General features: G+C 33.8%; 1 protein-coding gene across 1 annotated transcript in view; it reads right to left on the bottom strand.

The window, feature by feature from the left end:
- The window catches only part of UNC13C (unc-13 homolog C), a 493,476-nt gene that overhangs the window by 262,847 nt on the left and 205,760 nt on the right, over positions 1-24,869 (bottom strand). The window contains exons 10-12 of the mRNA XM_076004387.1: positions 8,235-8,404; positions 5,151-5,266; positions 3,092-3,255 (exon numbers count right to left, since the gene is read on the bottom strand). Of these exons, the coding sequence (XP_075860502.1) occupies positions 3,092-3,255; positions 5,151-5,266; positions 8,235-8,404 (450 nt within the window). The remainder of the gene's footprint in view (positions 1-3,091; positions 3,256-5,150; positions 5,267-8,234; positions 8,405-24,869) is intronic.

Genomic DNA, 24,869 nt, shown 5'->3' with positions numbered 1-24,869 from the left:
AAATCAAGAGGAAGTAATTCTGAGATAAGCTTAAAATGTTTAGTTCTAGGTTTTGTTTTTTTTATTTGTGGTTGGTTGGTTTTCTGGTTATTTTTTGTTATTGTTATTCCTTGAAGCAAGTTTTCAAAACAACAAAGAGTTGTTCACTATTCAACCAGTTTAAATTTGAAAATAGATTTATTCATAAACTGTTTTTTTTTTTCCCAGTTGAGTTAGTCATTGGTCAAAAATAGATCAGGACTCAAGATACAGTTCAACTGCAAAAGTATCATTTTGAAAGTATGGTCAAAACTAACTCTGAAAGCTATATTTCAACCCCTGACTGAAAAATATCAGTACTCTGAAATTCCCTCAGATTATTAGAAATGATCAATGTGGTGTGCTCTAAAATACTTAAATGCAACATAAGTGGTCACATAGATACCTGTATCAGCTTAATTAAGCTTTTCATTTCTACTTTGCTTGCTTTTGGCAACTGAAAACCTCTGACACCTACAAACATGCCAGGAGAAGTTGAAAATAAATGTAATTCTGATAAACAACTTCTGCTTCTGATTCATTCAATTACAAAAATATACTGAGTTTCTACCACGAATCAAGAACTTTTTAAAAAGCAGTAATGGAAAAAAGGACTGCTGTCTTCAAAATATTAATTTTTAAATCCTTGAATAGAATTCAAATGCACCTCCAAGCTGTGCCATTCTATTATCTCTCTTAAACATAATTATGGGTTATAATCATATTAACCTATTCATATTAAATGAATACATGTGTATTTTTGTATATGAGCAATTAATTTCCAATAATTAATGTATACCAATAAATAGTAAATGAAGAGATTATATCTATGTTGGTAGTAACTTGTTTTCAGGGTTTCTCAGATTGTCAGACAATAGAAATTAATTCTTTTCTTCTGGGAATCAATGCTAAAATAAACATGTGACAAATAAAAATATTAATATAAAATTAAATGTATAACCACAAACAGATATAATCTATCACATTTTGTCATCATTAAAGTGCATATGTAAATGAATTACACACATACAAGAAAGGCATTCTTTCCTATGTCTGTCTGCCTTGCTTTTTACTCCTTAGACTGGTGGTTGGCAATCTATGGCCCGCAAGACAAATACTCAGTATAGTGTTTGGTTTTTAAAATTAAGTTTTATCAGAACACAGCCATGCCAATTTGTTTACTTAACATCTATGGCTGCTTTGCACTAGGACTACAGAGCTAAGCAGCATCACAGAGACTGCAAGGCCCACAAAATATTTACCATCTGGCCTTTTACAGAAAAAAAAAATATTGCCAACTTCTATTTTATATTAATACTATTATCTAGTGTGAGCAGGGGCTTTGTCAAACCTTAGTTTGATAAATAAGACCCAATTTACCTGCCGGTCACTTGATACCAAGTAAGTATCCAAATTGTATGTATTTTTATAATTTTCATTGTTTACTTAGGTTGAGAGGCAAGAGAAAAATACAATGTGAGAGAATGAAGGAGGGCTAATTCTACTCTTTTCAATTTTCATTTATTTATCAATTTTCTATACTAACACAACTATGTGCTTTTCAGAAAATAGGAAGATGGAAATGAAGAAATCTAACACCATCTCACAGAGATATATTGGAATACACTTAACTTGATCCTTTCTTTTACTGGGATTTTTTTAGAAGCAGGTTGTTTTGATTTTTTTAAACCTAGCTTTCTTTGGGTAGAATAGTTCATTTACCTTAGACTGTTAATCATAGTTGCATTTTAATTGTGCTCAAATATTATAGTAGGTGTTCTGCTGAGTTACAGCCTTTGGCATGGGATGGAGCAGATATCAAAGTGACAGACTCCTTTATGGCTGCACAATTATAAAATAGGTTGCCTTGAAAGGAATGAGCTCCCTGTTACTGGAGGTGAACAAGCAGAGGGATGATGACCGTCATTCAGGGATCTAAAAACAGGATTTCTAAATTTGGGAGGGAGGCTCAATTGGGTAATTTCTAAGGGTTTTTTTTGTTTTGTTTTGCATCTAAGAATCTGTATATCTTTATTATTTAGCATCAGAACATTCTATAAACTGAAACAGCACACACAATATCTCTAGAAGTAATTTTAAAAACACTCATTGTTACATTATCCTGTTCTAGAATTATAATTAGTGATTAAATGCTATGAACATTAAACCCTGAAGAGGAATACTGATTTTGGTCCAATCTACATCCATCATTAAGATGGCTGAAATTGACTGATCATCTGGTCCAGAATTTTTTCAGTTCACATGAAAATATGACCTTAATAAAAAAGAAAAGGCCTCTAATATATGCATATAAATAGTTTACACATTATATATGATATATAGTTGAACCAAATGCACTTAGTGTCAAAAAGCAAATTATAGAGAAGTAATGACCCAGTTCTAAATCCTTACTGAAACTCCTCAATAGGGGTTAGGTGCCCGTATAAGACAATCCTGTGGTACCACATTTGCTACAATATTTGAGTTCTGTGCATGCTAAATAAATAATCATTGTTTTACTGACTTAGTAGTGCTGATATAAATATAAGAAGGAAGGACGTAGTCTAACATTTGAGGCAAGACCAATTATGGCTTTAGCCATATCTCTGACACTAAAAGGCCTTGTAACCTTATACAAATCCAGGCATCAGGGGTTTAGTTTCCTAAGATATCAAACAAGGCCTTGGTTCTCAAACTTTATATGAGAATCACCTGGAAGGTGTGTTAAAACACAAGTCACTGGGCTCTAGCCTCAGAATTTTTTTTATTCAGTAGGTCTGGGGTGGGTTGAATAATTTGCATCTCTAAGTTACCAGGTGCTGCTCATACTGCTTGTCAAGGGGCCACACTTGGAGAACAAGACAAGGATTGGGAAGATGGTGGTAGTGAGTCACCAAATCATTAGTACTTCAGCTGTCAGACAGCAGTCAGCATCAAACATGCACAGAGAAATGTAATCATCTTTTTAATCAAAGTTTCATTTGAATTAGAAGTGAGATGAATGTGGTTTTTTTTTTTTTTCTTTAGATTTCAACAAAGATTTCTGACCATGTAAATGTTCTATAATACTTACGTCATAGCTTGATAAATGGATTCAATCCCATAACGCATGGCAAATTCATCAACTATTTCTTGGGAAGCATCATCAAAGAAAACCTTCCAGGCTTCATCTCCTTTGACATCTGGGATTTTCACTCCACCGTTAGATTTCACTTCAGTTAAATAATGGAATAGATTCTAAAAGCAAGTGGTTTTTAACTGTTCAGTGATTCCTTAGAATAGGCCAGAAATACTTAACTACAAGTTTCAGCAAAATGCACTTGCATTGTCATCACTTCTAATATTTCATCAGCATCTACAAGCAACAGGAATATCTTGGATTTTTATTCGAACCTCACTTCATCTTCTATGAAAAATCTGCTTTTACTTCTGCCTGGGTCTATGCAGAATCAACGATTCAAATGTTTTATGCATACCAAACCATTTTCAGAAGTAAAAGGTTTTGTATGTAGACATTTCTACGTAATAGAATATATTTTGCATTCATAGGTTCTGAGTAAATTTTAGTGCCCTGGATGAATAATGTGATTTTCGTTATGTAAATGATACTAAAGGACATCAGCTGCAAAATGCTAAGAGTCAGGTCAAGGAATTGAGGTTGAAATGAATGTTTGAAAATTTCATAATGCAAAAATAAATCACTACCCTCAATTCATTTTTGCTTCTAACAAGTTTAGGAACTGCTATATGGATGCAGCCTGGGTAAACTGAAGGACCTTTTTCTTCGATTTCAGTTTTATAATACCTGGTTCTTGGACCAGAAGAAAAAACTCTAAAGAGTGAAGCTCAGTGCTGTTCCTCTGATCACAGATATTCTCTGCCCATACTTTAAGGCCAGAGTTCTCCATCATGCCAGTCCAAGGGATTTCTTTTTATTGGTCTGAAAACTGAACAACCTTTCTTCAAAGAACAGTATCAATGACTACTAGATTGTGGTCACAAAATTAAGCCTAAATCCTATATCGAATTACTTTGTAGTATGTAAATGGATTTAAACAGTGTTTCTCATTTCTTTCTTAGTAAAATGGGGTGTAAATATTTACATGTATACATTTTCATAAATGTATTTAGAAAAAATAGCATGCAGAAGGGCAAAGCTGTCTTTCAACTGTCTTTTTCTGTCTTAGGAATGTACTTTCTTTTTATCACTTTGAACATGAACAAAGGTACACTTATTCCTCAGATGCATCTCATACTTTTTGATATATGAGACAAGTATCATTTGCATCAGAAAACATTTCCAGTGACATCTCTAACTAACCTATCAGCTGCAAAGCATCCAATAGAACCCCAAGATTATGAGTCTATGTATGCATCCATACTGAGGCATGAAAGGGAATTGGTGAATCCACCCTTTGGATTAATGGTGAGTGGTCTCTCACTCTCTCCAAACCAACCAGGCCCTACCTCTTTGGTGGGTAACCACCTCCTGATCCTCTCATTTATCTTTGTAGAAAGAAAAGTTAGAATGGAGGAAGGTTCAATATGTATGAAGCCCTTTGTTATACTCAGAAAAAGAAAAAAAAAAAATGACTGCTTGTTACATTGGCTCCCAAAAGCCATTGAAACCACATCAGCATTTTTATGTTTCTAGTTATAAATAATACCTCTAATTAAATCTTCCATAAAATCTGAACCCTAACTCGGAGTTCTCAGAAACAATTATGATTTGGATCCTCTCCTGTGCTACCGAAGGAATTACTAGCTCTTTAATGCTTCCAAAGTACTTGTCATTACTCATTTCTTCAGTAAACACTTTTTAATGTTCTTTCTTACTCTTCAGGAAAATGGTAATTTTTCCCTACTTATGCATTATCATCTTATTGCCTATTAATATGTGCCTCATGGGCTTGTTCTAAACTTTCATCAGAGGACAAGCTTGCAGGGGGCAACACATAGGATTTATGATACCCTAACACATCACCTGCCATAGGAGAGAGTCAGAACTCCAGGAAGGACTCTACAAACTTAATTCAACGATTTTTTTAAATCAAATTATTTAGTTTTATAATCCATAATCAGGACCATTTTCTTTTCTAGGTTTTATCATCCATATAATGCAATTTATTTACCTCATGTAAACATGTGTATTGTATATGATATGGAGCCACCTTCTCCTCTCCTTTTATTTCCACATTGATCTTCAATCGAATAGCCCCAGATACAGCTGACTTATCCGTCCGTTTCTCTGATAAAGCAAAAAAAGTAATTGATTAGTCATCTTTGGCAATGCCATGTTTCTCATACACATTCTCAAAAGCTTTAAAAAAAAGGTTTAAGTAGCTAAAAGCCATTTTTCTAGGTCAGACTTTATTATTAAGTAACCACCGTTATTTCCCTAAATATAATTTAAAATATTTGCCTATTGTGTCATTGTGACTGTCGAACTGTCTTACAGATTCCCCCAATAGAAAAACTTTATCAGGAGACCCTGCTATTCTGACAAAATTTCTGTGTACTTGATAAGTTTATACAATGAAACTAAATACATTTTTGGCAATTAAAAAAGCAGGACAATTGCAAGTGTAGAATTAACCAGGAGAGTGTTTTGCCTAAAAGCTACCGCTGCTCAGTTTCTTCTCTTTCTTTCTGAGCTTCAAAAGATGAGCCAAAGCTCCAGTTAGCAAATAAAAATTTTAATAGTTTTTATTATGAGTGATTCATAAAGACCTACAGTCTGTAACCTGTGTTTATTTATAAGTATTGGATTAACTATTTATTTGAATGGAATCAATTCAGTCAATTTAGCCAAATAATATGCATGAGTGTGTATTCAAGATGATGGGTAGCTTTCAGAGAAATAAACATATAGTCACAGAATCCCCAGGATGTGATTGTAGTCAGGGTTGGGGGTGAGGGGGGCTTGACACTATTTCACAAATGAAAAATAGGATCTAGGTAAAGTGGCACAAAGCCAGTGCTGGACACTTTTTAAATTGGCCTTCTTTATAAACATAACTGTATTTTTAGCCATGTAAGATACAGGGTAAATCATGAAGGCTACTTGCCTCTTGTGGAATGCCTGCTGACTTCTACTTGTTACTATTAAACAGTCATTGTGTTGCAAAGTTTCTATTTTAGTAGCCCTAGGATCCTGAGAGTTTTTCTTACCAGCTGAGAGATAGTTAATTCTCGGCAAATATTTAAGTTCTCTGCTGGGGCCAAGAGAAATGCAAGTCCTGGAATCTTTTTGTCACATACCTCTTTCCAGAGCTCCAGGGAACTTTCTTGGTTCTTTGATTTTAACTATCATCATGCCAAAGGCTCTCTGGGAAGCAGGCTCTGCTTGGACACCCAGGGCTTTTGCCCAAGCCTACCTTTGTGTGATGGAATGAATTCTAAGTGATGAGGAGGGAGGAAAGTGTACTACAAAGACTGAAAATAGGGTATTTGGGCATTGAACCTATTTAAGGATTTTACACAAAGCCTAAAAAGCTAAAACCTGCTCTCTCTTTTTCTCTCAAAGGTTAAGCATCAGCAATGAGGGCACCAAAGAACCAATTGAAGGTGAGCTGGCAAAGGCTTACAATATTGTGTTGCACCATATTTTCATTTCATAGACTGAAGGAGAGTTATAGCTGGAGAGCTAGACTACTGATTTTACTAATAGCACATTTGAGTTCCATGGCAAATTGAATATACCCATATATGTTCTGTCAAAAAAAAAAATGAGGATTTTCTGTTCTGAATTATAGCTTTACTGAGGCAACCCAAAGACCTGTTAACTTACCCATGGGGGAGAGGCAAAAGGGAGGAGTCCACGGATAGGTAAATCTCTTCAATATAATAGTAAGACATAATTTGTGAATGTTCCACAGAGTTAATGGATTGAACTTTATCCTTAGCTAACATCTATGTTTTCATGTATAAGGTCATTTAATAACTTAACACATTGACTGCCATGTGAGTTGTATTAAACTCAGGCTAGGTTTGAGCCTGGGGCTTCATGAAGCAAAACCCTGTAGCTGGTTCGTGAAAATCTTACTTGTTGATGTTTTTATTGTTACAATTAATATTGACAATTTAATTCTAAAAATGTGGATTGTGTTGCATATAACTCATGCACAGAAAACAACAAAAAAATGTTAGAAAGGATTGCTTTGTTTTAATAAAACATATGGCCCCAGGGATATTTTTTTTTTCCTAGTGTAACAGTCAATGTGTTAAACGATATGTGGGAGAGTGTTCATTACAACTGAGATAAAACTCTACTCCAATAATGTAGGAGCACCAATTTTCTTTCAGGAAAATTTCTTAAAATATTTTTTGATAATGAGCCCTTAGTCGAGCTTGACTCATTTGTGCCAAGATAAATTAAATATATTTTTTCTTTAAATTATTATATAGAATTTCACTAATTTTATGACACTCTCCCTTTACTTTGTAACAATTACATTACTTGAGGTATGTAGGTTCTAAAAAAGCCAAAAGCACCTTTTAATTTGTTAAAATATATTAGCATCCTAAATGGTACCTATTTGTTATACTGGGACTGTGTCAACATTTCTCTGATTTATAACTAGCTACCCCTCAAAATTTAATTAAAACATTTCAGAGGATATGATTAGAAATCTTTTGATCAGTCATTTACAGAAACTGAGGTGACCCATACATTTTTACTATTATTAAATCATCATTGAAGATTTTAGGTTTTATGTAATTCCAATAAAAGTCAAATCAAAACTTTTTTTTATTTAATTTCTGGTTGCATAATAAAATTCCATTTTAAAAATCATTTCAATTAAACATATTCCCAATACATTTTTTCTTTTTTGCCAAAATTTCATTAATGGACCAAAATCAAGCAGCATTAAATCATAGGTTGATTATTGGTTTCCCACACATTTGACAAAAGTTTTGGAAGCCATATTTTATGAATTACAAATTAAGAAAGAAATAATATTTTTTCTTCTAAAAGACATTTAGTTGATTCTTCCAAAGGGTTTTCTCATTTCATTTACCAAAGCCTTTCAATAATACTGAATTTAAATTAATAGTAGTCTTTACTTGCCCATGAAATTAATCATCTAAAGTCCAACAGAATGTTCTAGAAAGGCATTGGTTGGTTATTTTTATTTATATGGGAATATAATACATGCTACAGGTAATCTGGACGTTTATTTAACTTGTTTTCAAGTAGATATAAAGATAATCACCTAAATTGTACCAGACATCCATTTCTCCACTCAAGGTCCTCACTTCTACAATTGTTTGTCCCAGAAAATCATCTGACTCCTTTTTGAAATGTTGCTTGACTCTGGATTTAATGTCATCATCTTCATCCCACACTCTGACTTTGATTCGATCTGTGGAGTTATGACACTCACTGAAAATAAATGTGGATAAGTTAACAACCATTGATAACTGCTCTAAGTGGCATCTGATGTTTGTAACTTATTTTAAATCTATCTAATCCAGAAAGGCCTAGTACGTTACATAATAAATGGGATTTCCCACTAACCCATTCCATCCATGGGATGTTGCAGGTACACAGTGCAGATATACTGAAGAAAAGTTTGATTAGTTAAATAATGTTCATAAGAGAAAATCCAACCCCATTTCCCCATCCTATTTCCTTTAAGAGAACTACATATAATCAAACATGAGTCAGAAATCCTTACATGGGGTATTGTCACTGATTTCCCCATCCTATTTCCTTTAAGAGAACTACATATAATCAAACATGAGTCAGAAATCCTTACATGGGGTATTGTCACTGATGTTTATTAGCAAAATGTGATAGAAACAGTGGGGAGGGAGGAAGAATTAATCCACAACACTGTGTCTGTAGCAGCTAACAAAGCCCAGCATTAACCAGGGAGAGCAGTTAGAATGATAACAGCACAGCTGTTTCCCAGCCTCTCAGAATTCCAAAGATTACTATATAGATATACACCTGAAATTACTGTAGCTATGATATTTGGATAATAAAATATTTGGCATTTGCCCCATATTTATATTAAAAATGGCCCAGATTTTAATTTCTTTGCTACCAAAAAGAAGAAAAAAAAATGTTCAGGTAGAAACAAAAACTCGACAATCAGTTTATTTGCTTCATTTTTATATTAGAAAAAGATTGAAAGAAATTTTGAAGTAGCAGAAACACAGCTATATTGTCTTAAACATTCAAAACATCCAAAAGCAGAAAGATGCCCTTTTTTTGTCACCTTTTGATAAAATAAATAAATCACCAGAGTTCATGTAAGTCCTAGGAGACAGAGATCTAATATATTTTTTACCTGCAAATAGCAAGTAAAGTAAATAGCAAGCTCTAGATAATAAAGATTGGTAACCATTTTTAGAATCTATTCCTTAACAAGATAAAATATCTCATCTCATTTTGAAAAAATAAGTTTTGAGGCTCTAGTTTTGTTATAAAGATAAGATTTTTTAAATGGTTAAATATATATACAAGTAATAATGCATATAAAATAGTAATAACATATAGGAATGCATATATATACACACACATATATACAGGCAATATCTTTCTCCAGAATTCATAAATATATATGTGCATGTATCTATCTACACATATATATTATATAGCAAGAGGAAGGAAAGATGATACTATCTTTCAAAATTTCTATTTAATATCAAAAATACATGATATTAATAGGTGAAGGACAAATATAAATAAACAATGATATACTCCCTATGAATATACTTGGCATTTTGCTTAAGAGAGTTTGAGTCTCTCTGTAGTTCTCATTGATTTTATTTCTTTCATTTTTTTAATTAAATGAACTTTTAATTTTAGAAAGATTTTAGATTTATAGAAAAGTTACATCAACAGTTTGGAGAGTTCCTGTATGCCCTGACCCAGAATTCCCTATCATTAAAATCTTGCATTTATGATACATTTACAATATTTGTCAAAACATTGGTTCTCCCTTTTTTTTTGCCACATAAAGAATAACTAGCTCCTTCAATTCTAAGAGCTATTTTGGAGGAATATTAAAAACAAAGTTTGCCATTATGTTTCAGGTTTAAACTGTCAGAAACTTACATTTTTACCTCCACAGAGTAAAGAGAGCAATGGAGCTGCTGTTTCAAATATTGAAATTTACACAAAGGATTGGGAATGGGTAGAAAGCCAGAGATTGCCTTGAAGATGCTCTACTGAAGAACCATCACATATGAATGCACAGCATCCCTGAGCATTCTGCTTGCATTTTGGCTATATCCCTCCTTATGTTCCTCATCTTCTCAATAGTGAAGCTAGATAGCACCCATTCTTAGATTCCTTTGCAGCTATGGTCTGCACATTTGCCTTGCATTCAAGCAAGATGTGAACTCAAAATCAAGCGAAGTGATGCAATGGCCATATCCCGGGAAATTACACTTCTGGCAACAGTGGCAGTGGGTGTTTTAGTACTTTAATATAGTGTTTCTAGTATTTAATCTGGGGGGTGGGGGCCAAAATATTGATTGGTATTTTCTTCAAGGAAATGCTACCCTATAATTTGGTATTGTTCCCACACAGTAGCTTCTGTTGCTGCCGTTTTTTGACTTCTCCAACTATTTTTAGCAACATAATAATCTATGAAATAATCCTTCTGTGCATAAACTAACCAAAGTGGACTATGTTGTTTGCAATTAAGAATATTGGAATACTGACTGGGGCCGGGCGCGGAGGCTCACGCTTGTCATCCTAGCACTCTTGGAGGCCAAGGGGGACCGATCGCTCAAGGTCAGGAGTTCAAAACCAGCCTGAGCAAGAGCGAGACCATGTCTCTACTATAAATAGAAACAAATTAATTGGCAAACTAATATATATAGAAAAAATTATCCAGGCATGGTGGCGCATGCCTGTAGTTCCAGCTCCTTGGGAGGCTGAGGCAGGAGGATCGCTTGAGCCCAGGAGTTTGAGGTTGCTGTGAACGAGGCTGATGCCACAGCACTCTAGCCCAGGCAACAGAGTGAGACTCTGTTTCAAAAAAAAAAAATTGTAGAACTGACTCTATGAAGGAGATGGTGGGACAAGCAGTGAAAACTCAACCACCTCGGGCTGGAAAGCCAATGCATTTTGATGTGCCATAGCAAAACAGCTGGTCACACTGTTGCCTGCTATGTTTAGAAACCCTGACCACGTGCCAACTGAGCCATGTTTATGAGTAGGAATGGTAGGAATAAAATTCAGAATGTTGGCATATGCTTATGAAATCTTGTCATTCTCAAAAATATGCTGAAGATTAATATGCTCAAACTAGATCTAAACAGTCCGTAAGCAGAGATAGAAGGAAGCACAGCTGTGCCAAAAGAGGTTCACTTGCTAGTGCCCTGCACTATAAATCGGCTGAAACAATCATAATTTGGAACCCTGTGGGGTTGAGAAAAGCCAGTACTCACAAAATTGCGGGCTTCTAAGCACAACTGCAAAAAAAAGCTAAAATTATTGCCCCAGGGCTTTTCCAGAACCATCTTTTAATACTTCTTTGAGTGGCAATAAGGGAAACTTAGTGGCAAAAATCTGATTAAAGGTGTTTCATTCTCACCTGGCATATTATTTTGTGGGGACTGAGGTTACAACCATTAGGTTAAGAGAGAGAAACTGATCAGAACAGAGGAGCCAAAGAGCTAAGGAGTTAAAATTTCCAAGCTTATGTGGTTTTTCGCTCATAAAATTGTCTTAAAGCCCATCTCCTGGAAGCCTGGTAAATTTTCCAGGAAAGATTATTGTCAATGTGCCTTTAGGTTTGGCTGGCTGCAACTGTACTTAAAGTGATTCCAGCGTCCCTGAACTCACAGCATTAGAAAGTAGACTCCAAGTACAGTATCCCCCCACTTAGGAAGAGCACCTGCCTGGATTTCTTGGGCAGGTCCAAATTTATGGGTATTATAAAAAATGGAATGCTTTTTAATTATTTTTATAGGCCTTTTTAGTTTACTTTCGCTTTCCATAGTACCCACTTTGAGTGTAGGCACTGACAAAATGGGCAAAGGAGGTCTACCCAGCTGTATATCTAAAGAATTGGAGAAACTGTATAAAAGAAATTCATCCAGAAAGAAGTGACACAGCACACCAGCCTGGCTAATCAATAACTACTTCTGTTGCCAGGATCAGGGAGTCCTGAGTATACCTGTCCAGCAGGACTCTACATTTGCTATGTACCAATAACAGGTGTTTCTCATTTTCCCTCTTACGAAATGAGAAATTTAAAATTGTTGTTATCCTATCTTCTTTCTCCACAATGATACATGTGGGAGTGTTGGAAGAAGATGAATTGTCTTTAATTTCTGTCCCAGGATCAACAAAGAACCAAACCTAGAGCTGATGGACAGATCAATCAAAGATCCTGGATTTCAAGCCAAAGGCAGAAATTGGACATGATTTTGAGATTACCTACCTCAAAAGAAAGAGGATGAATTCATTTCATTTAAATGGTGCTGGGAAAACTGGATAGCCACATGTAGAAGAATGAAACAAGACCCACATCTTTCACCTCTTACAAAAATCAACTCACACTGGGTAACAGACTTGAACCTTAGGTGTGAAACTATTAGAATTCTAGAGGAAAATGTTGGAAATACTCTTCTAGACATTGGCCTAGGCAACAAATTTATGAAGAAGACTCCAAAGGCAATCACAGCAGCAACAAAAATAAATAAATGGGACCTGATCAAATTAAAAAGCTTCTGCACCGCCAAAGAAACTGTCAAGAGAGCAAACAGACAACCCACAGAATGGGAGAAAATTTTCACAAGCTACACATCCGATAAAGGGCTGATAACTAGGATCTATTTGGAACTCAGGAAAATCAGCAAGAAAAAAATCAAACAACCCTATCAAAAAATGGGCAAAGAAACTTCTGAACAGAACATGAACAGAAACTTCTCAAAAGAAGACAGTATAATGGCCAACAAACATGAAAAAATGCTCAACATCTCTAATCATCAGGGAAATGCAAATCAAAACCACACTGCGATATCACTTAACTCCAGTGAAAATGGCCTTTAGCAAAAAGTCCCCAAACAATAAATGTTGGCGTGTATGCGGAGAGATAAGAACACTCCTACACTGCTGGTGGGAGTGCAAACTAGTTCAACCTCTGTTGAAAGCAATATGGAGATACCTTAAAGCAATACAAGTAGATCTACCATTTGATCCAGCAATTCTACTATTGGGCATCTACCCAAAAGATCAAAAGTCACTTTATGAAAAAGACACTTGCACTCGAATGTTTATAGCAGCACAATTCACAATTGCAAAGTTGTGGAAACAACCCAAGTGCCCATCAATTCATGAGTGGATTAATAAAATGTGGTATATGTATACCATGGAGTACTACTCAGCTTTAAGAAATGATGGCGATATAGCACCTCTTGTATATTCCTGGATGGAGCTGGAACACATTCTACTAAGTGAAGTATCTCAAGATGGAAAAACAAGCACCACATGTACTCACCAGCAAATTGGTATTAACAGATCAACACCTCAGTGGACTTATAGGAATAACATTTATCAGGTGTCGAGCAGGTGGGAGGGGGGAGTAGAGGATGAGCATATACAAATACAATAAGTGAGATGTGCAACGTTTAGGGGATGGTCACGTTTGAGGCTCTGACTCAAGGGGAAGGGGGGCATGGGCAATATATGTAACCTTAACACTTTTACTCCCATAATATACTAAAATAAAATTAATAATAATAATAATAAAGTAAATACAGGGGTAGAAAAGTTGTATACAAATGTTGAGAAGTCAAAGAGGTGGATGGTGGCAAATATTGTAAGTTTCCTCATATGACAATCTTTCAAGCCACTTCCCCCTTCCCTTCCCTAGTTTTACACAATTCCCCAAACTCCTCTGCACTAGAGATGGACATTTGATAAAGTTAGTTCTACCAGTGAGATATAAGCAGTAGTCTTCTGATGCTATCTCTTCTATTTTCCTCTTTTACTACCTTGGAACATGGACACAGAACAACCTATTCTAAAGATGTTAAAACAGTAAGACAGAATAAGCTTTGTTCTTTGATAGAATACTGAGTTACCATACTAGCTCCCAAATGCCTGTACCTGAAATTCTTGTTGAATGAAATAAATGAATATCTTTCTTGACTAAGCCACAACCGTGGGTTAATTTAAAGCTGAATACAATTCTAATTAAATCAGGTGGGAAAAGAATAATAAATTCTTAGTGAGTTGATTTTGTTTGATCATATCTGAAATGATTTAAAATAAATTGAATTTATGAACGGTTATTATTTCTTATACCTGCTGTGTTCTACAGCATTCCTTAACTATTTAAAATGTGTTTCACAAACCTTGACTTTTATGAAAATATAAAGGTTTGCATTTTAAGATGGGAAATGATAGGCTTTTGTAGTAGCACAATTTGACAGCAAGAGAAATATCTTTAGATACTAGAGAAAAAAATCCTTCATGTATAATAGAGAATTCACAGTTTTATTAAATCTTACTCTATTAGAAAATTTCCAACCTGATTAATTTGCTAACCAAGACTTATGGTTTAGTTTACCAGTTTCTGAATTTGGCTTTTTTCTTTTTTATCAATAGAAAAATATCAGTAAGATCTTTAACTGCATAAACTCATGATAAACAAATACTGGTAAAGCTAAGTGATTTGCTTTGTAATTTTCCTTTAATTAAAAATAATTCTTCTTAGAGAGTGATTCATATTTCTAATTTTACATTTTTTTTTATTGCTAATGAGAGAGCTGGTTTTGTTTCCATGGAAATAAAGTATTCTATTCCATCCCAAATTAAAGGACAACAATTTTTTTCTTTCTGGACTCAGGATTATTTTATGTGTGTAGTATGTGCGTGCCTGTGTGTGTGTGTTGTTTTGGTTTTATTTTTGTTTTTAATTCACAGGTGCCATATCTCTGTAGAGCCAATCACTATTGGGATAATTTTCTTGGGCAACCATCTAAATGACTAATTTCTTTAAAATTATTTATTCCAACTTTGCAAATGGTCTTAGTACAGATATTTTTAATTTAGAGTTTCCTAGATATGGCCCAATACTTACCTTCTATAATTAAAACAACAAAAAAGTTTCTCCTTATTCAACTCATCAGAATTTAACCTATTAAGTGATAGATTGCCCTACCCAGAGAGATGCCTGTGGACTGCATAAAGTCAATAAAGCTTGATTTCCTAATTTCTGCTGGGAAAATGTTCCTGCCCAGGTAATCATCTCCTAATGTAACATCGTTACTGAAGCAGTACGCTAGCAAAGAGTTTCAAAACCAAAACATGAACTTATAAGCAAGCTAGACCTGATGAAACATCTAAAATATTAATATAGCTCACACTGTAACTGTATCAGCCAAAAATGTCAATAGTGATGTCACCATTAAAAATCATGTTCTTTAAGAATATTTAAAATTTCTAGTTGTATATTTTAGTTGCATTCAATAAGATTCTTTAATATTTTAAATTGTATTATGCCAGGTTTTTTAAAAGACATATTGATAAAAGAAATATTAAATATAGATGAATGAATACATCCAAAATATATATCCATTGACATAAGCTGTAAGAGTATATATCAAAATATAAGTACTAAAATTAGTGAACATTTTTTATTTTATTCATTATATTTTTCTGTTCTAATAAAAATTGTATTTTAAATATCTTCTAGTAATTGTAAATAATTTCGTTTCAACTCAGGCTGGAAGGCAGGGCCCTGTTGGAGAAAATCACCAGCCGGAACCTTCTGCAAGAGCCATCCTGAGGCAAAGCAGCAGCCGCCTTTCAAACAGTAATTAAATTCTCCTGTTACATCTTAATTCCTTAAACTCTGACCCACCAAATGGAAATACTATGAGACACTCAACTTTCACATTTCCTTTCAGTGATTTATCATGAATTATGCAACCCACTTCCATCTCAATACTGGTGTCTTACTCGTTATTGAATCAAGATCCCTAACCCTGTTAACTTTAATTCCATTACAGTAGATGGACAAGCTCTAAGTTCAAAACCCAGTGACAATGCAGAGAAACTTTTTAAACAGGAAGAATTTAATTATGGGAATTACAATTTGAAAAAATACAAAAGTCCCCAACACTTCACTTTTGTTGTTCTCTCAAGGTTTTTCTTTGTAGTATTAGGGGATTATAAATCTACATTATGTCAGAAACATAGAAGGTAATAAATATAAGAACAAGAAAGGAATTATATTATTGCCATGACTTTTGAAAAAGAAAAGGGGTAGAATCAGAGTCCATGCATTGGCATTTGAGGGTTGACTGAAGGAAGTACGTTTGCTTTAACAGATCATAGAACCAGAAGGCAAAGTGTGACCTTCTTAAGGTACATGAATTTCCCTGAACCACCTTCTAGCTCCCACAATTAGATTATAAATATTTCAAAGTCTTGCATTACATTTTTATATTTAATGTTTTCTACACAGATAATAATGCTGCAGAATAAACTTGTTTTAACAGATGTTTTGACATTTATTAATATTAAAAATTAAAATAGTAATAAACCAATATTGGATAATATGAATTAGTAAGTTATTAAAATATAACAATTACGTAATGTAAAACCATATAAATTAGATAAAAGTATTAGTTATTAATATTAATTTAATATTAATATTAAGATAAAGGTAAAAACTTGTTTTAAAAAAATACCTCAGCATCCATTTGCCATGAAAAGAGATCACGTAAAATGAGAGAGATCAGAGAAGAGGATGATCAGATTGTCCTCTTAAGAACATAGGAGAAATGAGTGTGTGTGCGCACATGTGCTCACGGTGAAGGTCATTTCTACTCACCATTTCTTTGGTTCACCATGTTTTCCCAGCTCAGATCATGTATTCATGTTTTTCTTAGTAAGGATGGCTTTTCCCTACTCCCCTACTCCTCTACCTGGTGAACACTCAGCTTTCTTTCACAACCCAGATAAAATGTCATCTCTACATGAATGTTCCCTGGGAGGTTTTCTGTTTTTGTTTTTTAAATTTTCTGAACTTTAGTACCTGCAGCAAGTAGGTATTCAAAATTGTGTATTGGAAAATAATTAGAGAAATATAACAGGTGGTAATAATAATCATACTCTCCCTTTTTGTTCCTTATTAAATATGATAAATAAGTATGTTCAAATTAGTGGCATAATTACTGTACTTGAAATTGGACCATTTGTTTGAAGTTGGAAACAAGGTCTATTTTGGATATACATTTGACATTTTGATAAAGGCATTGTCTTCTCAAATCTTATTTTTATTTAAGTGATATGTTCTTTTCAACTTACCTGTCCATAGAATAAACAGCTGTACATCCATGACCTCTAAAGATCTGGGTTATAATGAGGAGCAAAGGATAATATAAAGGTAAAGGGCCTGGAACATTTCATGTTGCTGATGTTTTTGTGGTTGTCCTATTCTAGTTCTAATATTCCAAGATCTGTGATTTACAGTATAAGTTACACCTTTTTGCATTTTACTTCCAAGGTCAATGTGTTTCAGACACAATGGAATAATAGGACCAGTATGGAGAAAGACCTGTCTGGTTCAAATTCCTTCTGAGCTACTTACTGGCAATATGACCTTGGGCAAGTTACTCATTTGCACTGAGCCTCCATGCCCCCACTCTGTAAAACTAGAATATCAATAATTACCTTTTTAAGAGAATTAAAAATAATACATATGTGTGAAACACTTAGAAGTGTGTTAGGCACTCATGTTTTTAACTGCAGCTATCTAATTGTAGCTAATTATATCATTCAAATGCATACATATGTTCTGTATTTAACAGCAAAGGACAAGTTAACATAGATACATTAAAAAAAAAAAAAAGTCCTGACCAGACTTTATCTGAACACCAAACTTGAATCAGGAGAGGCAATCATAAAGGTAAACACTATTAACTATTAATAACATCCCTCTCATCCCAAATATCAGCAACACAACAGCACAGCACAGGATTATTTAAGGAAAAAAAAAAAAAAACTTTTGTAATAATCACCAAGGAGTTGCCAGAGAATAGAACTGTTAGGAAATCCTACATTCCAATTAAATTTTCCACTTAAATCTAAGCTTTAACCAGTTATCTGGAAGGGTGCAACTGTGCTTAAGAATTCATAAATAGTAACGTTGGTTATATGTCAGTCCTCTCTGGACTCTTTTGCTAGATGTTATAATAAATACAAAGAGCTGGAATTAAAAAAAAAAGTTATTGCACAGATGCTACAAAACACTTGATAATGCCTGTGATATTTTAGCACTGGTATCCATCTGTGATAGCTACCCTTTGTCATTAGAAAGTAAACTCGAGTGCCACAAAAACTAAAGTTGAATACATATAATTATGAACAGCTAAATGAAAAATTTACCAAACACCTCTTTGAATATATTCAAAACTTCCAAAAGTTTTTGTAATAAAAATAAAACAACTCAATTTGATTGACTAGAAACATGGCTTAAGTTTTTTTTTTTTTTAAGTATAAAAAATACTATGCTCTAGATGATAAAAAAGTAATACTGATGATTCAAGTAGAAATCATTTTTTATGAAAGCTATTACCTTAGGTTGGACCACATGAAATTGTCATTGTTTATGTCGAAAGAGTCAAATACCAATAATTTCATGTGACCTGACCATGTAATAACCTGTTCTATATGATTAAGTCTTATCTGTCCTAATTGGTAATCCAGTTTGTATTTGGTGAATACAAGAAATTCTATTAGATTTTAAAAACGCGTACATTTACAGATCCTAGTCTGATTCTTAACCAGATACTGAAGAGATTATTGGAAGGTGCGGCAAATAAAGGACATCAAATAGCTTAGTAACAATGTAGAGGAAGCCCTGGAGGTCAGCAAGGTTTACTAAATTTGATTTATTTGAGAATGGCATTGACCCTAGAGGAGATCGCTTAGATCTGGTGAAATGCTTTTCCAGACACTCATCCACCCCTCAGGGGACTTCCTGGTCCCTCTGCCATCAGACCAAGGATTAATTTTGTCTACTCAAAGAAATCTAAAGCTTTTAAGCTCACATGAGAATATTATCCTGACATTTGACCCTGAAGCAGGGGGCAGTAAAAAACCTTTTGGCTATTAAGGAGCTCTTGGAGTTCTAGAAATGTAAGATCCATACTTATAAGGGTAGTTGATAAAGAAAAAAAAGATATGATTTTAAATAAACATGAAAAGACAGTGGGGTGACAACATTAAAAAAAAAAGGCACAGCAAAAGCTAGGCAAAACAGCCTGAGATCTGAGGTCAGGATGAGGTGGCCAATGATGGTAAGAAAATTTAGCCAAGTTGGGAGATATCATTGACAGAAGAGTTATTCTTGAATTGTATGCCCACACTGGTCTCCCTTCCATAAGCAAAAAATCTCCTGAGGGGGTTGCGTCTCTCTTATTGTGCACTGGCTACTATAATATTTGTACTTAAATGACTTTTATTTCCAAGTTGCCCCCAATCTCTAAGATTTCCAGGATAGCATGAGTTCATAAATGTATCAGCAACTTATTTTTCCCCAAATGTACCATTTTTTCCCACATTTCTCCCATAGTACAAAATAGTTTGGGTTCAAACCACTTAGTTTCATTTCAATCTTTATGACTGAATATACTGAAACTGAGTTAGTTGTTTCAATTCCTCCTTAGAACAAAGTAGTGTAGAAATAATAGCTTAAAATTAAATATTTAAGAAAGCATTCCTTAAACCATTTTAAATATGGCCCCAGTACTAGCCATGTTAAAAAGATAAAGTTAGTTTCTCCTTTTTGGTGAAAGTTTCCCAGTATGTATACTTATTGTAAATAGTATAATTTCATAAAATAATATACCTATGATGTTAAGAGTCTTAGAGATTATCCTGAGATGAAAAGACATGCCAAATATTTCCCCAGAGTTAGTGGTAGTTTTCCATATTGTACTTGCTTAACTCTACCCTTAGTTCTGTGAGGACAGAGTGAAAAAGGATGACATGTATCTAACCATAGTAAAAGCTCAAGAGGTTGTTTCCTACTGCTTATTTCAGTACTTTAAGTCAAATAAGTTTTATCCCTTTTATTGGTCCACCAAGTCCAATTCTAGTTAAAAACTGCTTCAAAGTTTATTGGGTAGAGACATAACTGAAAGAAAATAACAAACATATCATGAAGACAAAATGCATTGTTAAGATTTCATCATTCAGGAAAACATTCTGGAGATGCTAATGAAAATGTCGATGTCTGAGTTCACCAAAATAATGTTCAGGAAGTGTGTACAGAGAAGTAAGAAATGCCTTTGGAATAATTTAGAAGCAAATGTCATTGAAAAAAGTTAGAAGGGAGAAATAAAGGTGAAGCAATAATGCAAATAAATGAAAAAAAAATAAAAGCTTATATAAGACATTTTCATTGGTAAGAAATCCACTTTATAAATCATTTGAAAACAATCATTAAGCAGATTTTTAGGCTTACTTTGTACCCAACATTATTTTGGAAGGTCTCCATCCTCAAGGAGCTCAAAACTTAGGTGAGACAATAACATTAACATGTATAAAAGACAAAAATTGTTAGGGATTATATAAAAAATGGTCTAAAATATTGAAAGACTAATGGGAAAAATGGTAAATGCAAGTAGATGTGCCTAAGATAGCAAATTATTTTAATTTCAAGTAATTTTTATATGGAAATCAATGAATAAGGTATGAAAAATGCACAACATTATGTACCCACTAGCTCTTTCAGGCACCTAACCTCCCATGAGATCAAGTACATAGACTAAGAAGGTAGAGACTGAGGTTCTAGCACTACCACCTATCATTTCATAAAAGTCTGAGACTCATTTTTCTCAGCTAGAAATGTGAGGATACAAATGCCTATGACATTTTCTTCTAAGAATTTAGATATGTAGAAGAACATTGTAAACTATAAACTGTCAGAACACAAAGGATGGTGGTGGTGGTGGGAGTCATTGATGTTATTGTTGTGGTTGTCATTATTCATCATCATCATCATCACCGTACTAGCAGCAGCAATTTTTTATCATCTTGAATTTGTGGAGTATGGATAACTACTGGAATACTGACTCGGCTAGCATGATGAATGAAATTAATTTTTTGTCAGAGGTTTTCTTCTTTAGCAGTTTATTGTGATATAATTGACATACAATTAAATACATATATTTGAAATCCACAATTTGTTAGGTCCTGGCATATGTATTCACCCATGGTACCATCACTGTGATGAATGTAAGTAAGATACCTATCTCTACCAAAAGTTTCTTTTAGGGCTTCTTTGAAATCAGTTTCTCTCATCTTTTCTCTTCATCTCTCCCCAGGTAACCATTGACATGATTTCTTATTAGTTTCAATTTTTCATTTACTCCAATTTTATATGAATTCAATTATATTGTAAGTACTCTTTCTGTCTGAATTCTTTCACTCAGAATAATTTTCAAATTTATCCATGATGTCATGTATATCAGTTTTTAGCTATCATAAAAAAGCAGCATTGAATATTTGTGTATGAGTCTTTGTGTATACACAAGCTTCCTTTTTAAGAAACTAATAAACTGCTTTCCCAAGTGGTTGTACCACATTACATTCCTTCTACATCTTGCTAATACTTAGCTACAATAGCATAAAGATCTAAAGGAGACAACAAGAAGTAAACTGTTTTTTATACTCTATATAATACTACTGATAGGTTGTGATGATTTAAAAAGATATACTGTAAACTCTAAAGCAACCACTAACATAACAAATGAGATATAAATAACTCAACAAAGTAGATCAAATGCAATTATAAAAAATATTCAATTGGTCAAAAAATGCACAAAAAGAATAATAAAAGGCCAATAACATACTATTCTACTAGGCATAAAGTGGTTTTCATGTGGTTTTAATATGCATTTCTCGAATGATTAATGACATTGAACATATTTTTCATGTGTTGTCTGCTAAATGTTCTGTATGCACTTGAAAATAAAAATAATGTGTAGTTTGCTGTTATCGAATGAAGCATTCTATGTAGCATACCTACAAGGTATATACCTATTTGTGTTTTTATAAAATTATTTCTTATAGGCAGAATATGGTTGGGCTTTGCTTTTTTATTCAATGTGAAAATCTCTGCCGCTTAATTGGGCATTTAGATGTTTTATATTTAATGTGATCATCAGCATATTTAGCTTTTAGCATCTTGCTATTTGTTTTCTATTTTCCTCACCTATTTTTACCCCCTTTATTGAATTATTATTTTTATATTGAATTTTATCTATTTTTTTGGCTTATAGTCATAAGTTTTGTTTTCTAATTTTGGTAGTTGCTTTTGCATTTATGGTATACATCTTTAAATTGTCATAGTCAATCTACAAATAATTTTATAGCCCTTCCTGTGTAACTTAAGGAACTTCCAATATTATACTTCCAGTTCTGTCCTCTAGACCTTTATGTAATCATTACCACACATTTTAATAATTACATATGATATAAACCCAAGAAAAAACTTTCATTTTTGTTTAAACAACCAATAATTTTTAGAAGAAATCTTAATAACAACATAATGATCTATTATACTTGCCAATGCAGTAACTATTTGCAGTGTTCTTCATTTATTTTCATGCCTTTATATAGATCTATATTTTTATATAGTATCACTTTTCTTCTTCTTCAAGGACTTCTTTTAAGATTTATTTTAGTTCAGAAATCCTTTCATATTTTTTATATCTAAAAAAGGCCTTTATTTTGTGTTTTGTTTTTTGAAAACTATTTTGTTGCCTTTGTCTATGAAGGATATTTTCTCTGGGTACAGAATTAGAGTTTCGGAGTATTTCTTTCAATAATTTTTTAAAGATGTTCCTCCACTGCAATATTGCTTACATAATTTCCTACAAGAAGTCTGCTATCATTATTATTTTTTATTTTTTTCTCTCTGTGTATAAAGTCTTTTTCTATGGCCGCTTTCAACATTATCTCCTCACTAGTTCTAAGCAATTTTCTCTTCATTGGTTTTGATTATGATGTGCCTTGGTGTAATTCTTTTCCATGTTTATTGTGCTTGGGATTCATTAAGATTCTTGGGTCTGCAGATTTCCAATTTTGATCATCTTTGGGAAGAAATGGCCATTATTTTCTCACATAATGTTTCTGCACTCTTCTCTTTCCTCTCCTTTAGGGACTCTGATTAGACATCTATTATGCTGTTTGAAGTGGTCTCACTGTTGTTACATTTAATTTTTTTCTCTGTGATTCATTTAATGTTTTTCCATTATTGTACTTTTAAATTCAATAATCTTTTCTTCTATAGTACCTAATGTTCTGTCATTCCTATTCAGCATACTTTTCATTTTATACATTGTAGTTTTCATCTCTAGAAGTTTCCATTTTAGTATAGGTTTTGTATAGCTTCCATGTCTCCACTTACCTTTTTTCATGTGGTGCTGTTTGTACTAACTCTTCCATGGCTCCCTTTGGGTGGTTGTTTTGAATTATTGGCTCTAGTGAAGGAATGAAATGATGTGGAAAGGACATTTGTTATGGTAATAAAAGATATGGATATGAGTCCTGTTTCTTTCATTTTGCTTGTTGGGATGGATTCTTTAGCAAAAATCTGTTGGTTTCTCTGAGCCTTAGCTTTTTTATTTGTAAAATAATGATAAAAACAACAGCAACAACAACAATCATGATGGTCATACTTCATAAGTTAGTTGTGAAGTGTAATATATATGACGGGAGTTGAGATACATCTACTACATGGCTACACAAATGTCTATAATTATGGTGACATTTGCAGTGACTTGGGTTTTAGATTTTTATCCCCAGTCATTTTTTCTTCAACAAGTTGTTTAACTACCTAGAACTTCTTTTTCCCAGCCTTCAAATATTACCTTGCTTTGGACATCCTTTATTTAGAATCAAATAACTATTCTATTGTCAAGGCCAGCCAAGATGGCAGCACCAAGCAGAAATGTCCACTTCTTCCCCAACTTCCTAGAAATAACTATTCATAGCTGATAATATTAGCCTTTGTACCATCTCTACTCCAATTGTAATGAAATTTCTGGGGCAAAGAAAAGTACTTGTCTTTTATATTTACCTCAGACTTCGTAGCATTTAGGAAAGTGCCTTACACATAAATGTATGTTTAATAAATTCTTCCTCCAAAGAATTTTGGAGCTGATACTGGAAAAAAAACATTGCCTAGAGAGCTGGATTTTACATTGCTTGGGTCTGGGGCAGTAGAGATCTGCAGACTCCTAGTTTGGCCAGGAATAGCATTAGCATATTGATCTTCTTTTCTTGCTTTCAAAACAGCTAGTCCACACCTGGGGTACATCCATGAAGTAGGGAAATGAACCAAATAGAGATGGTTTGGCATTGTAGTTTTTGGGTCTTGAAAATGCTGCTAGATCAGGATGGTTGTAATGCTCTAACTAAATGTATTATATACTTAGGGGAAATTGCTTCAATCCACAATTGATTGGCCAGCAGACCCCTAGCTCCCCACCCCTCTCCTCTCCACACAAAAAACATACAATTGATAGTTTTAAGATGTTCTAATCATTAGCAGACCAACAATCTATGACTTGCATGGTTTGTTTTGCAAAGATGAAATGGGCTAATTGGTGAAAAACCCAGAGAGGTTTCTGGCAGCAAACTGTGAGTGCTGGGGTTGGGAGAAAAATGCCTTATGGCTAAGACTATTATGTACTAGGTGGAAGCTAATGATATGAAGAGCTATGAAGTAGTGATCAGGAATCAGATTAGTATACAGAGGAGAGAGGCAAGGAGGAAAGGGGGAGAGAGGAAGAAGGGGAGGGTACAAAGCGAGAGATGAATGGGCAGGGACATAAAAAAACAGGTACAGGTGACA

The sequence above is a fragment of the Microcebus murinus genome, chromosome 6 (genome assembly GCF_040939455.1).
Source record: "Microcebus murinus isolate Inina chromosome 6, M.murinus_Inina_mat1.0, whole genome shotgun sequence".
Taxonomy (NCBI): Eukaryota; Metazoa; Chordata; class Mammalia; order Primates; family Cheirogaleidae; genus Microcebus; species Microcebus murinus.
This window is presented reverse-complemented; position numbering and strand designations above follow the sequence as displayed.